Genomic DNA, 12,609 nt, shown 5'->3' on the forward strand with positions numbered 1-12,609 from the left:
TACGCTGAAAGGTAAGATGTTGAATAAAACAATGGTGTTAGATTTTCAGTGGTTTTATTTGGATAGAGTCGACTTACCATGGCCTATTCCACGGTGGAAGGCTCGCGCACGTGTAGAACAATCCATGGAAAATAGTGTTTATTTAATTGTATGCACACAAATAAAACAATCATATCTCTACATCAAAACAACTTAACTTTAGAAAGATAATAATATATCGTTTAGACATATAAATGATTATAATTAAATGCTTATACAATTCATATTGCTGAATTAGATAGAATACCTATAATTTATAGTTGTAATGTCAACTTTTCCATTTTATTATTTGGGCTAAACTATAATGATAACGATAAACATTTCATAAATGTTTCATCAACAAATTCAGAATTCATTTCCTATTTCTAACACCAAGATATTATATTTTAAAATTGTATTATTTTCTTTTACACGGACACTTGACTGGTGCTCACAAGTGCGTTGTCATAAATTATAGATACTTTAACACATCGCTTTCATTCAATAATATATTTTCATTATTTTGGAATGTTATAGCTATCTATCTAATCATGGACGATATATTGAAAAAGAATAAAATATAATCTATAATTTTAACATTAAAATATTAACAGAAATAATATAAATCTCCTCACTTAATGACTAAAAACGCAAATATAATCTTATGCCACAGCTTTTACAGTACATATCATCCAATTGGACTTGGACAGGGTTTAATTTAAAATTGCATTACCTCACATAGTCGTGCGGAAAGTAATTAAAAAGTGGTCATTAAAATGTAAAAACTGTGATTGCGTGCTAAAGGACTAACAATTAATAGAAAAATGAATCTAGTGCCTACACAGTACCTTATTGTGAACAAACCTTAATTGAAGGAGAGAAAAAAAGTAAAATGACTATGTAATGCAGTCGCTTCACTAAGTCCGCTTGTCCCTCACTAGCTAGCTGACCTCCTGGCCTACCTCCCGTACTACTCTACCGTCTGCCTGCCTAGCTTCAACTAAGCGCAACTTGAGACCTACGTGTTAAAAAATACTTTCGTAAGTACACACCATTCACATTTAAAATGTCAAATCCATGAATTTGCCACTGACATAATATTACAAAATAAAATGTGTGATGCTGTCATGTAACGTTAATAAAATGTTGAGTTTAATACGTTATTGTAAATATGGGACTTCGAATATTCAATTTTGAATAAAGGTGTATCTCGCACTAATCGCCATATCGCTCCAAGGACAGATACGATCAATAAATCGTTGGGACTTTCTAACTTATACTAGTCAGATTATTTATTGCGGGGATACGAGACGATGATTAGTTTGGGGACACCTGACGGTCTTAACAAGTCACGCATGTTTTGCACACAGGATGGATCGAAAGTTATTTGCATGCAATGAAATGACGATGGCAACGGTAGCGCGGATATGCAAAGCTCACGTGACTCATAGCAGACCCTATCATTACAGCCAAATGTTTGAAAATTAAAAAGATGTCATAATATGGTATAAAATGTAATAATACGAATGTAAGTGATCAAGTGTAGGTACTCACAAGAGGACAGTCGTGGTTTAGAACCGGCGCTGGTTGCCAGCCTGGGCCTGGTTGCCCATGTTGTTGTACCCAGGGCCGCCGCTGCCGCCGCCGCCGCCGCCACCGCTGCCGTACCCACTGCCGCCACCTTCGAAACCATCCGCTTCTCAATACTTTAATAACCTTCATATTTTTATAGAACACAAACAAAGCCATTTTCTTGAGTTTTTTTGTAGCTAAAAAGTTGCCAGTTATGCAAAAGATGAACTAACCTGAGTTATTATAAGGCTGTGGTCTGGACGTATTGTAGTTAGGCCTCATTGGACCACCGCCATAACCCTGCTGGTATCCAGTCCCGAAATTGCTGTTAGGCTGATTCCAGCCTCCTTGGTCCCCATATCCCTGATTTCCCCAATTTCCTCCAGCATTGTTGGAGTCCCATGGATTTTGGTTTCCCCATCCACCTTGACCATAGCCTGAGTTGTAGCCACCGCCATCTGATTGAAAATTTAAGTCACAGCAAGATTGAAAAAATTTAAGTGATGAAATTTAATTGACTGCACTAGGCAATTAAAGTATGACATCAAAATGTTGATTGCTCAGACTAGAAATAGATTGATTGATTAATATCCCAATATTTAAAAAACACATTCCTGTTTTCTTATGTATCAAGGTGTATTTACTTGGCTTGTAATTCATTGAGAATACAATGTTACCTGAGTTGCCCCAGTCCTGGTTTTGTCGGTTGCCCCAGCCCCCGCCGCGGCCGCCACCCCGCCAGCCCCCGCCGCCTCCGCTGCTGCCGCCCCCCCCGGGCCCGCCAGCCGCCATTTCTGACTTCGACAGGGCTTTCTTTACATCCAAGCGGTGCCCTTTCACTTTGTGATTCGGATGCACTGCAAACAAAAACTTTTAGAATATGTCTGTATGTTTAAAACAGAAAAAAATATCAAAATCAAGCATAAACTCACAGCATATTCTATCAACAGGATCATAGTCATCAAATTCAACAAAACCAAAGCCCCTCTTCTTCCCTGTATCCTTTTCAGTCACTAAGCTTACAGAAACTATATTTCCATATGAGCTAAAATACTCTTTTAAATCTTCCTCCTCTATTTCTTGTTTAAGGCCACCAACAAAGAGTTTCTTAACCGTGGCTGCAGCATCTGGCCTCTTTATTTCTTCTCTTGGCACAGCCCTTTTTGGTTCCACCACTCTGTAAGAATTTGGTTGAATTAATTAAATTATTTTTCAACTAAAACTAACTTTGAACTTTTATTTCAAAGCTTATGAAGATGTATCGTAGTTACCTTCCATCTATTTTATGTGGTCTATTTTTCTGTGCATCATCCACCATATGAGCCCGAGAATAAGTAATGAAACCAAAGCCCCTTGACCTTTTCGTCTGAGGGTCTTTCATAACTACTACATCTACAATTTCGCCCCATTGTTCATAGAATTCCTTCAATGAGGCATCATTTGTTCTGAAGTCAAGGCCACCAATAAATAACTTTCGTAAATGCTCCGGTTCCTCCTAAAATAAAACAACATTTAAGTGCTCAGGTATTATTAAATGTAAAGAATTATAAAATAAATTGAATAAAAACTCTGGAATCCTGTTAATCCACAAATACAATCAACACATTGGCTCTATGAACAAAATTGGATTCATGTAAAGATAACAAACTACAATGGTGTATTTCCACCGGCCACGGATAACAAACGTACGTCAAATAGAAAATGTACAACTGAACGAAAACTTAAATAACAAAAATTAATTTTCGAACTAATTACATTATAGAAGTGAAAAACAATTTGATAAAATCATTGACATAGTACTTTCAATGTTATTTTCACGGACATGTATTAAAATAAATCGTGTCTTAAAAATTTTGAATACTTACGTAGTCATCACCACCTCCGCTTGGTTTCATGTCTTCAGCCACGGCTGCAGATTTCTAGGACTTTCAACAAAAATAAAGATATATATTTAATAGGGCTTTCTAATCAGTATTGACATCCGAATATCATGTAATTGCAGAATTTTATGATACCGCAAAATGAAAATGAAATTCACTAAACAAAATTGAATTGAAATGTCAAAGGGAAATGCCAAAGCCAAATAGAATGAAGGAAAAAATAACTGTCAAAATGTCAAATCAAAACCGGCACGTCATTAGTCATAGACTACAACTAAAATGCGCATTATTTTTAATGCTAGCCTATCCCTAAAAGTAAAGTATTCTTTATTGTACTGACTGTGTTGGTACATAGTTACAGTACAACAATCAGCCCGTTTGGGCATACAATAATTAAAGTCCATTCGGGCATGTACATTATTGTTACATTTAACAAATTAAATAAATTACAATTTATCATTAAATCTAGAAGTTTTGTATGTCTCTACCAGGGGCCCGATTCTCCTAAGTTAATAATGTCAAAATCGAAAAGAAATCGAATCGCAATATGATCGCAATAGCAGTTTTAACCATATCGGGCATTCTGCTACTAATAAAAGACCAATCGTATTCGATTGACATTTGATTGGTGTGCGATTGGTCTGCTATTTTGGTGATTTTGGTCTATACGGTAGTTTGCTGTACAATCATTTTGCAATCGTAAATCATTTGCAGACAAAATGATTCATTATTGAATGACAGAAAAGGATAAAAACGTTTATTTCTAAGAAAAAATAGCGGAATGCCACATACGCTTCAATCGTAATCGAGTCGGGATTGGATCTCAGTCGAATCGAGTCGAACGTGAATCGAATGGCGCTTAAGTAAAATTAGGAGAATCGGGCCCCAGACCTCGGGACTATAGAGTCCCGGATTTTTGGGAGGCGAACGTGGGGCTGAAGCCAACACGCTGAAGCCCTTTTGTTATTATTATAATTTATGACATACATTCTAACTACATATTTTCTAAGAAATCCTTAATTGTATAATGAGCTTTTTTTTTATTTGTGTTAACATGTATGTAACTTCGTTTTTTAAAAAAACTTTAATTTATGGAATCTTTTTTTAGGGTTCCGTAGCCAAAATGGCAAAAACGGAACCCTTATAGTTTCGTCATGTCCGTCTGTCCGTCTGTCCGTCTGTCCGTCTGTCACAGCCGATTTACTCGGAAACTATAAGTACTACAGTGATGAAATTTGATGGGAATATGTGTTGTATGAACCGCTACAAAAATATGACACTAAATAGTAAAAAAAAGAATTGGGGGTGGGGCCCCCCATACATGTAACTGAGGGATGAAACTTTTTTTTTCGATGTACATACCCGTGTGGGGTATCAATGGAAAGGTCTTTTAAAATGATATAAAGTTTTCTAAAAAACATTTTTCTTAAAGTGAACGGTTTTTGAGATATCAGCTCTCAAAGTCGTAAAAAGTATGTCCCCCCCCCTCTATTTTTATAACTACGGGGTATAAAATTCTAAAAAAATAGAGGTGATGCATGCTAATTAACTCTTTCAACGATTTTTGGTTTGATCAAAGTATCTCTTATAGTTTTTGAGATAGGTTGATTTAACTGTAATTTACGGAACCCTTCGTGCACGAGTCCGACTCGCACTTGGCCGGTTTTTTTATTTTTAAATAGTGTAATTAACGAAAATAGATTGAAAGTAACGAAAATTAAGTTGGAACGCCAAAAATATAGCTAGAATAATAAATATCTGAATACATAATGGAAAAAGCTATGTGATCACTTCCAGAATGTGACTCTATTGAGTATGATATTAACAAAAAACTACTCAAAATATTATTAATATTTTTATTACTAATTAAAGAAAGCAATCTTGTCAAAAGGAAAAAACATAAAACACGACAATTCTTTGAACGTTTTATAACAAAAATCAAACTTCAATTTCAATTATGTGACTTTTGATGCACATCGAATATTAATTTTTAAAATATTAAGCTATAATAAAAATATATTTCTGCAGTGATCCCTAGTTATGAATCAAAATTAAATTCCTGTCCATCGAGCGAAAACAGAACAAAACAGTATTTTATAAAGAATTTAAATATTTTTTTGTTTAAAATAAAAAACAGGGACAGTCACGCAACTGAACGCCTGAAAAGGATAAAGCTTCATCTACATGGACGCTATTATTATAATTATGTAATATTCCAGATCAACATTTAATAATAATTAAGAAATACTATATAATACTATATCTTTTTAATAATGGAACAAATAATAACAAAAAAATATTGTACCTCGTTTACATAAAGATTGTAAACATGAATAAAATAAAATTGATCCCCACAGAAAACTATTATTCTGAATTTCTGAAACAACATCACTGTTTTCCATGTAAACTTAACTTTATAGGGTCAGTCATGTTGTGACTGAGCTCAGCCCGTATGTGACCATAGATTTGGTCACAAAACGGAAGTCACATTTTCATACTTGCCGATTAAAAAAAAATTATAAAAAAATATTTGTGGTTCTTTTTCATTTGATGTCATTTTAAACAGTAACTTAAAGAAATGGCGGTTTCTAGAAATAAACAGCAATCCTAATATTTGGTTACGCTGTAGTAAAATTCAAACACATATCTGAACATAAATTCTGTTCTTGTACGGGGCCAGCAACAAAACGTCTACGTTCCTCAAAGTCCTTTTGACTTTAATAGTAAAGTAAAACGCAGTAGTATGTTTAAGTAGTGCCTGTTTCAAAGTATTAGGACCCAAAAATTGTGGCTTAAAGTACTATAAAATGCGGTCACAATACTGAATGTTCAGGGTGGATCAAAATTTCATCATCGTAATTTTATACGTTTTTTTATGTAAATAAGCCAGAATATTACAAATGAATTGATGAATATTATTAAATGATGACATTTGGAAACTAAATCCGTTAAAAAAAGTATATCGTCCGTAGAAAAATCTCTAAATATTCTTGATCCAATTATACAAATTCAGCTGGGGACAAGTAAAAAAAGCCTACTCCTGTTTATTTAAATGCTGTTAAAACAAAATAATAAATAATTAAAACATAAACTAATATAATAAATTAAAATTAAATGTATTTTCTTTGGTCCAGTATCTTTAAAAACTCAAATAGTTAATGGGTTTAAGAATAAAATTAGGTCAAATCCGGGGGACAAGCAAAAAACGCACTTTACAAAAAAAAAAAGCTCTAATAACATTTTTGTGCCAACCATTGCTTTAGTTTTATTTTAAACAATCGTAGTGGAAGTTGTCTGATAGTTTGGGGTATTCTGTTATATATTTTTACACACATAAACATACAATTTCTGTGGAACAGAGTGGTTCTGCATTTTGGTAAAACAATCTTGCTAGGATCTCTTTTGCACTATATAGTGGATGTAGTGCGTACTTCATCATCCTCCGAGCCCTTTTCCCAACTATTTTGGGGTCGCCCATAGACATAGGGTCGCCTTACAGGGGCCGGGGCCCGATTCTCCTAAGTTAATAATGTCAAAATTGAATAGAAATTGAATCGCAATAGCAGTTTTAACCCTATCGGGCATTCTGCTACTAATATAAGACCAATCGTATTCCAACGACATTCGATTAGTTTGCGATTGGACTGCCATTTTGGTGATTTTGGTCTATACGTTAGTTTGTTCTACAATTATATTGCAATCTTAAATAATTTGCAGATAATAATGATTCATTACCAAGTTTTTTAAAAGAAAAAATGCCACATACGCTTCAATCGTAATTGAGTCGTGATTGGATCTCAGTCGGGTATGAATTGTATGTCGCTAAAGTAAAATTAGTACAATTATTGCGCCCCAGTTGTCTACAGACAACTTGATCCCAAAAGCCCAGATTCCAAGTTACAATATAACCGGCGTGACGTTGCCGCGCTTCCGAATGCTGATGCCAAGTTGGCCGGCTTGTCGTCGTTTCCTCATCCTTCTTTTTGGCGTGGCGTCGGTAGCGAGCGGACGTGCTTTGCTTGTATTGTATCGTTAGAGCAGTGCCGCCGGTCTGATTTCGCGTTGAAAAGTCATTAATTCTATTACTTTGTGTTAAGAAGATTATAATAGTGAGAAAAACACCATGAGGCCGCAACAAAACGGTGGAGACGATGGCTTTGTAAGTTATATTATTGATTCTTACTTTTCCCCCTGCTATAATAATAGGCATTTAGGTTGACTCATTACTTGGTAATGTTACTATATATAGTATTTAAATTAACTAACGTTTTTCTGTTAAAATATTGGTTATTAATGCTTTCGCTGTGAGAAATGTATCCAAATTTGTAATTGAAAATTACCAAGGCGTTCGTAGTCCGCCATTTTGTTGATGCCCCGCGTCCTACTTTCAGGATGAGCCAGAGGTGCACCGGAAAATTTTCATCGGTGGTCTCAACTATAGGACTACCGATGAATCACTGAAATCACATTTTGAAAAATGGGGTGAAATTGTGGATGTCGTAGTCATGAAAGATCCCAAAACCAAAAGATCGCGTGGTTTTGGTTTCATCACGTACTCTAAAGCGCACATGGTTGATGATGCGCAGAACAACAGACCGCATCGAATTGATGGCCGGTGAGTTTTTACTGTCTCTAAATACTGCAGCCCAGCTATATGAAAGCTTGAAACTTCTCTTTCATATCGTTTTATGCTGCACAAATCATAAGACACTGCTTGGTGAATGTCGCGTGCAATTTTGTACACATGGCATTTTCTGTGGAGTCGACATTGTTTTTTTCTTAAAGTTCCTATTATTTTATTATCCTTATTTAGGTTAAGCTTTATATTTTAGGTATTACTTCATTTTACTTATTCTGCAAGTTGCTAACCTGAATCGTTTCCTGTTTTTTAGAGTTGTTGAAACAAAACGTGCGGTAGCGCGACAAGACATTAAGAACCCTGAAGCAGGCGCAACTGTGAAGAAATTGTTCATTGGTGGCATCAAGGATGACCATGATGATGAACAACTTCGAGAATACTTCTCTAGCTATGGAAATGTCCAGAATGTCAGCATTGTGACTGATAAGAGCACCGGAAAGAAGCGTGGTTTTGGATTCGTGGAGTTTGATGACTATGACCCTGTTGACAAAGTTTGCTGTGAGTATAATTTGAATGCATTAATCACTGAGATTAGTAAAGCACCCACAATTTTGCCCCAGGCCTGAACTCGAGTGTCAGAATCTGGCTTCTCTGATTGTGGATAGTAAACTCTTGATTCAAGCTATGCCTGACTTCAATTTCAGTGGAAGATTATGGCACGCAAATCAATAAACATTTTATTTAATTTAACAGTATGCATAGGTATCAGTTTAGTTGACCTGGTCTAATGATAAAATTTGTTAACAGTGAATGGCCCTCACAAAATCAATGGCAAACAATTAGACGTCAAGAAAGCTCTTCCTAAAGATGGCGCAGAACAAAGAGGAGGAGGAAGACAAGGACCTGGAGGCAGAAATGACAACTGGGGTAATGGTGGTAAGTGTTGAATCTTGTTTCATGTATCTTCATTAATATACCTTTGTTTGTGTCCATGTAATTTACCTCTTGTCGAAGTAACGCAGGTTTGCGCGCACCTTTGCGTCGACTTACTGGCAATTACAACAAGTACTTCCGGCCAGTCAATTCAAAAATATTATAAAGAAGACAGTTAGTCAATAAAAACCAGTATTTTTTATCTATAAGTATAGTATAGTATAGCTTTTAGGTTCATATTTTTTAATAACTGTTAGCAAATAAGCCTGTTTAATGTATTTTGTGGAAAATGTCGTTGGTAACACATTTGTTCATAATTGCTTGTATTTACCTATATCATGTCAAAATGTAATGTGTCACTGTTTTTTTTCCCAAATAAATAAAATAAAATAAAAATAAGTAAAATCATACATATCAAATTAAATTTACAGGTGGCTATGGGGGTGGAAACCAGGGAGGATGGAACAACTCCAATCCTTGGGATAACAACCAAGGAGGAGGTTGGGGGGGTAATCAGGGTGGCGGTGGCGGTGGCGGCTATGGGGGCGGCGGTAATGGCCGTGGGGGTTGGGGCAACCAAGATTTTGGCAATTACAACCAACAGCCGTACAGCGGCGGCCCCACCAGAAACCAACAGTATGGTGGTAACAACCGCGCCGCACCCTACAACATGAACCAGGGTGGTGGCGGCGGTGGCGGTGGCGGCGGCGGCTACGGCAGCGGCGGTAGCTATGGCGGAGGCCAGGGCAGAGGGGGGCGCTTCTAAACTATGTAAGTATGGATTTCTCATGGTGACATTCACTTTTCTCACACCACAAGAATTCATGAACATTTCCAATACCACCTTTAGGAAGTTGTGTGGATTAGTTGAATTCTGATCTTAGGTTTGTCTGAGCACTACATAGCATTAATTACGCATAGGAAATGATAGTTTCAGTTATCTAGTAATGTGGATAGTACTGTTAGTTCCATTGATTAATGCTATGAAGGTAGCCTTTATTGTTAGTATATTTAACTATTACATGTCTCATTTAAGGTTTTTTCAATCTCTAGGTTTCGTGCTAAGTACACTAGTAAAGCAGTGTTAACCGCTAGTGTAGGCAGTACGCTCCGGAGCACTAGATACACACCTCATGGTCCGCCCGCGAGACCAACCTAGGAGAAGGCGTCAGGAAAACCAATAGTTGTAGCTGGAGCTCTTGACTCTTGTCTTTTAGAAGAATATGATTAGAATACTTTTATATGTGTACTGAATTGTAAGATGGTCTTCTATTTATTGTAGTACCTAGGTACTTATCGTGACATACTTTTAAGGATATAGCAATGTAAAAATGAGAATTATTTACGTTTTTTTACGAATTAAGTACAATTTAGGATAATTCTGTAAGAATCCCTCATATAGACGCTAGGTGAACGAGATCAGAGTTTAGTTGACATAGATTTTTGAAGTGAATCATGATTAATTTAATTTCCTGACCTTACTCAGTATTAAGTTCTCAAATAGCTGTTATATGATTATTAGGCTTAGAATTATGGACTTCTAGGATAATATAATGTAAAAATAAACTTTAATACAAAAATAGTAGGGTTGTTTCTTTAGATCTGTACATATTCCTCTTTTATTTTTATTTTTTTTGTCAGCACTACACAAGTTGTGCAGATACTATGCAGTAAGTAACCTTACTAAAATAGTTTCGCTGACTTATTTATAGTTTAAAATGTAGATGAATAAACAATATTTGTGTTAGTTATTGTTGTACATATTAAACCTACTTGTCGACCCTAGATTTGACTAGTTTTGTAGCAGCTTGTGGAGAGGATGTTATCATTGGAAACTTCGATTAAAAACGGTTCACACATTTTGAATGGTGTGATATACCAACTTAACGGTATTACCGTTAGCTAACGGTATGTAGAAGTCGTAGACCTCTTACACCGGTGTACAGTTGTTGAGTCATTGTGCGCCTAAATGTGGCCAAATATGTTCTCATTTCAATACAAGATACGGAATATTTACACACGCAAGAACAAACTCAAACCAGAAGTAGGTAATGTATGTATTTAGACAGGTATGTAGTAACAGGTATCCATTTTCGATATTATTATTTATGAATAGGTAGGCGTTTATACTTATGTAGGTTATAATTTACCAATAGTGAAGTGATTATATACATTGCAGTACTTGAAAACTTCTAGTTCACAATAAGATTAGTAGGTATGAATGAGCGTAGATTCAATTATGGATTTATTAATCGAAAAATAATTTATCGATTATGATTATTTGAATTTATATAATTCGAACATTTCTACAAATTCACTGCTACCTACTTCATAGAATTCCGAATAAATAGGTTTTAAACGTGTTGATGTTGCTATTTACTAGATACAGTCCAACATTGGACTTTTTTATCCGACTACCTACCAAGTTCGTTTCAGATAATTTGGGAATAAGTATATTGTAGAAACGTAGGCTGTCTCTATTCTTATCCCACAACATACTATTAGCCAAGAAGAATTGCAAAGTATATTTTCATCAAACAAGAATTACTTAGTAGATCTACAGTGAACTATCTTGTGAATTTATTTTTTCTTGCCTGCAATGTTAAAATACCTTTGTTTGTTTTGTTTCACCTTTCGTTAGATAGGCATTCCATATTTACTTTTCATTTCTAATCTGTTAATTTTATTTCCATGATGAACTTCGGGGGCATCGGGGTCGTAAACGATCTGCGAAGTTCCTTTAATCCCAGGTAAGTTGTTTAATGAATTAGAACATACATATTAATTGGTTTGTGCATTTATTTATTTAATACTAATAAAATAAATATTTCACTACATAAATGTTCTTTTATTTACTCAAAATATTCCTCTACAGCAAATTCTATGTCACGAACGAATGCCCTTCCAATGCAAGCATTTATTGCCTAGTCATGGCATACAAAAGAGTGCGTGGCTTTTGTGTCGTCCATTTATTCCCGTAACCTACACTACCTAGGTACGTCCGAAATAAGTTGGCGAGATGAAGAGGCCTTGGAGATGCTGGGGAACGTTTCCTGCCCTGTTTGCCAAACTTTAGTGCAGTCCACATAATAGTCGGTGGTACGGGCTACGGATGCGCCAGCCAACGTGTGCGTTCGCGCAGCGGAATGTTGTTGAATTTAAAGATTTTATGCAGATAATTAGTGTAAGATTTTCTATAATTGTGTATGGTAAATAAAAATTTGTGTATGCAGCCATTGTGGAAAAATTCACCAAAAGCTGATTCCGCTGGGCGAACGTTGTCCTGGCGGAACTTTTTTTAATCCATAGACTAGAAAGAAAGAGATGTGTCCAAAAATTATATAGTGTGTATTTGTGAATAATTATTTATGTATGAATGAAATTAGTGCATGCATAAACTTCGGAGAAATTCAAGTTTCCGCTACGCGAACGTTTGGTCATTAGCTAGTTTTCATATTAAGCGCTTACATAGAGAGCTGTAGATTTTTACATACGTTGTTTTGAATTTGTTTATATTTGTTTAAAAAACAGATTAGAAAAAGTCGTAGGGTTAAAAGATAAAAATAAAAATGTAAAATACACTTATTAGGTCTTAGTTCTTCGTCTTAGCTCTATCTTCAAGGTTTG

The 12,609-nt window shown here is 35.5% G+C and overlaps 2 protein-coding genes across 3 annotated transcripts; one reads left to right on the plus strand and one right to left on the minus strand.

Annotated features, from left to right (window-relative positions):
• Positions 1-37: 37 nt before the first annotated feature.
• Positions 38-3,686, minus strand: LOC124634358 (heterogeneous nuclear ribonucleoprotein A1, A2/B1 homolog). Of its 2 annotated transcripts, none has more exons than XM_047169915.1 (7): positions 3,456-3,686; positions 2,862-3,085; positions 2,523-2,767; positions 2,268-2,447; positions 1,824-2,048; positions 1,573-1,699; positions 38-1,036 (listed from the first exon to the last, which is right to left on the minus strand). In XM_047169915.1, exons 1-6 carry the CDS (start codon positions 3,483-3,485, stop codon positions 1,590-1,592), a joined length of 1,014 nt encoding a protein of 337 aa, XP_047025871.1. In that variant the 5' UTR covers positions 3,486-3,686; the 3' UTR covers positions 38-1,036; positions 1,573-1,589. The 2 variants fall into 2 exon arrangements, with proteins under 2 accessions (XP_047025871.1, XP_047025870.1); XM_047169914.1 differs by having other exon boundaries at positions 1,573-1,714; positions 3,456-3,685.
• Positions 3,687-7,430: 3,744 nt separating this feature from the next.
• On the plus strand, positions 7,431-11,823 carry LOC124634328 (heterogeneous nuclear ribonucleoprotein A1-like). Its single transcript, XM_047169865.1, has 6 exons — positions 7,431-7,629; positions 7,862-8,085; positions 8,363-8,607; positions 8,857-8,985; positions 9,414-9,753; positions 10,036-11,823. The coding sequence occupies exons 1-5, from the start codon at positions 7,594-7,596 to the stop codon at positions 9,746-9,748; spliced, it is 969 nt and encodes a 322-aa protein (XP_047025821.1). The 5' UTR covers positions 7,431-7,593; the 3' UTR covers positions 9,749-9,753; positions 10,036-11,823.
• The last annotated feature ends 786 nt before the right edge of the window (positions 11,824-12,609 follow it).

This window comes from Helicoverpa zea, chromosome 11, assembly GCF_022581195.2.
Source record: "Helicoverpa zea isolate HzStark_Cry1AcR chromosome 11, ilHelZeax1.1, whole genome shotgun sequence".
In the NCBI taxonomy this organism is placed as follows: domain Eukaryota; kingdom Metazoa; phylum Arthropoda; class Insecta; order Lepidoptera; family Noctuidae; genus Helicoverpa; species Helicoverpa zea.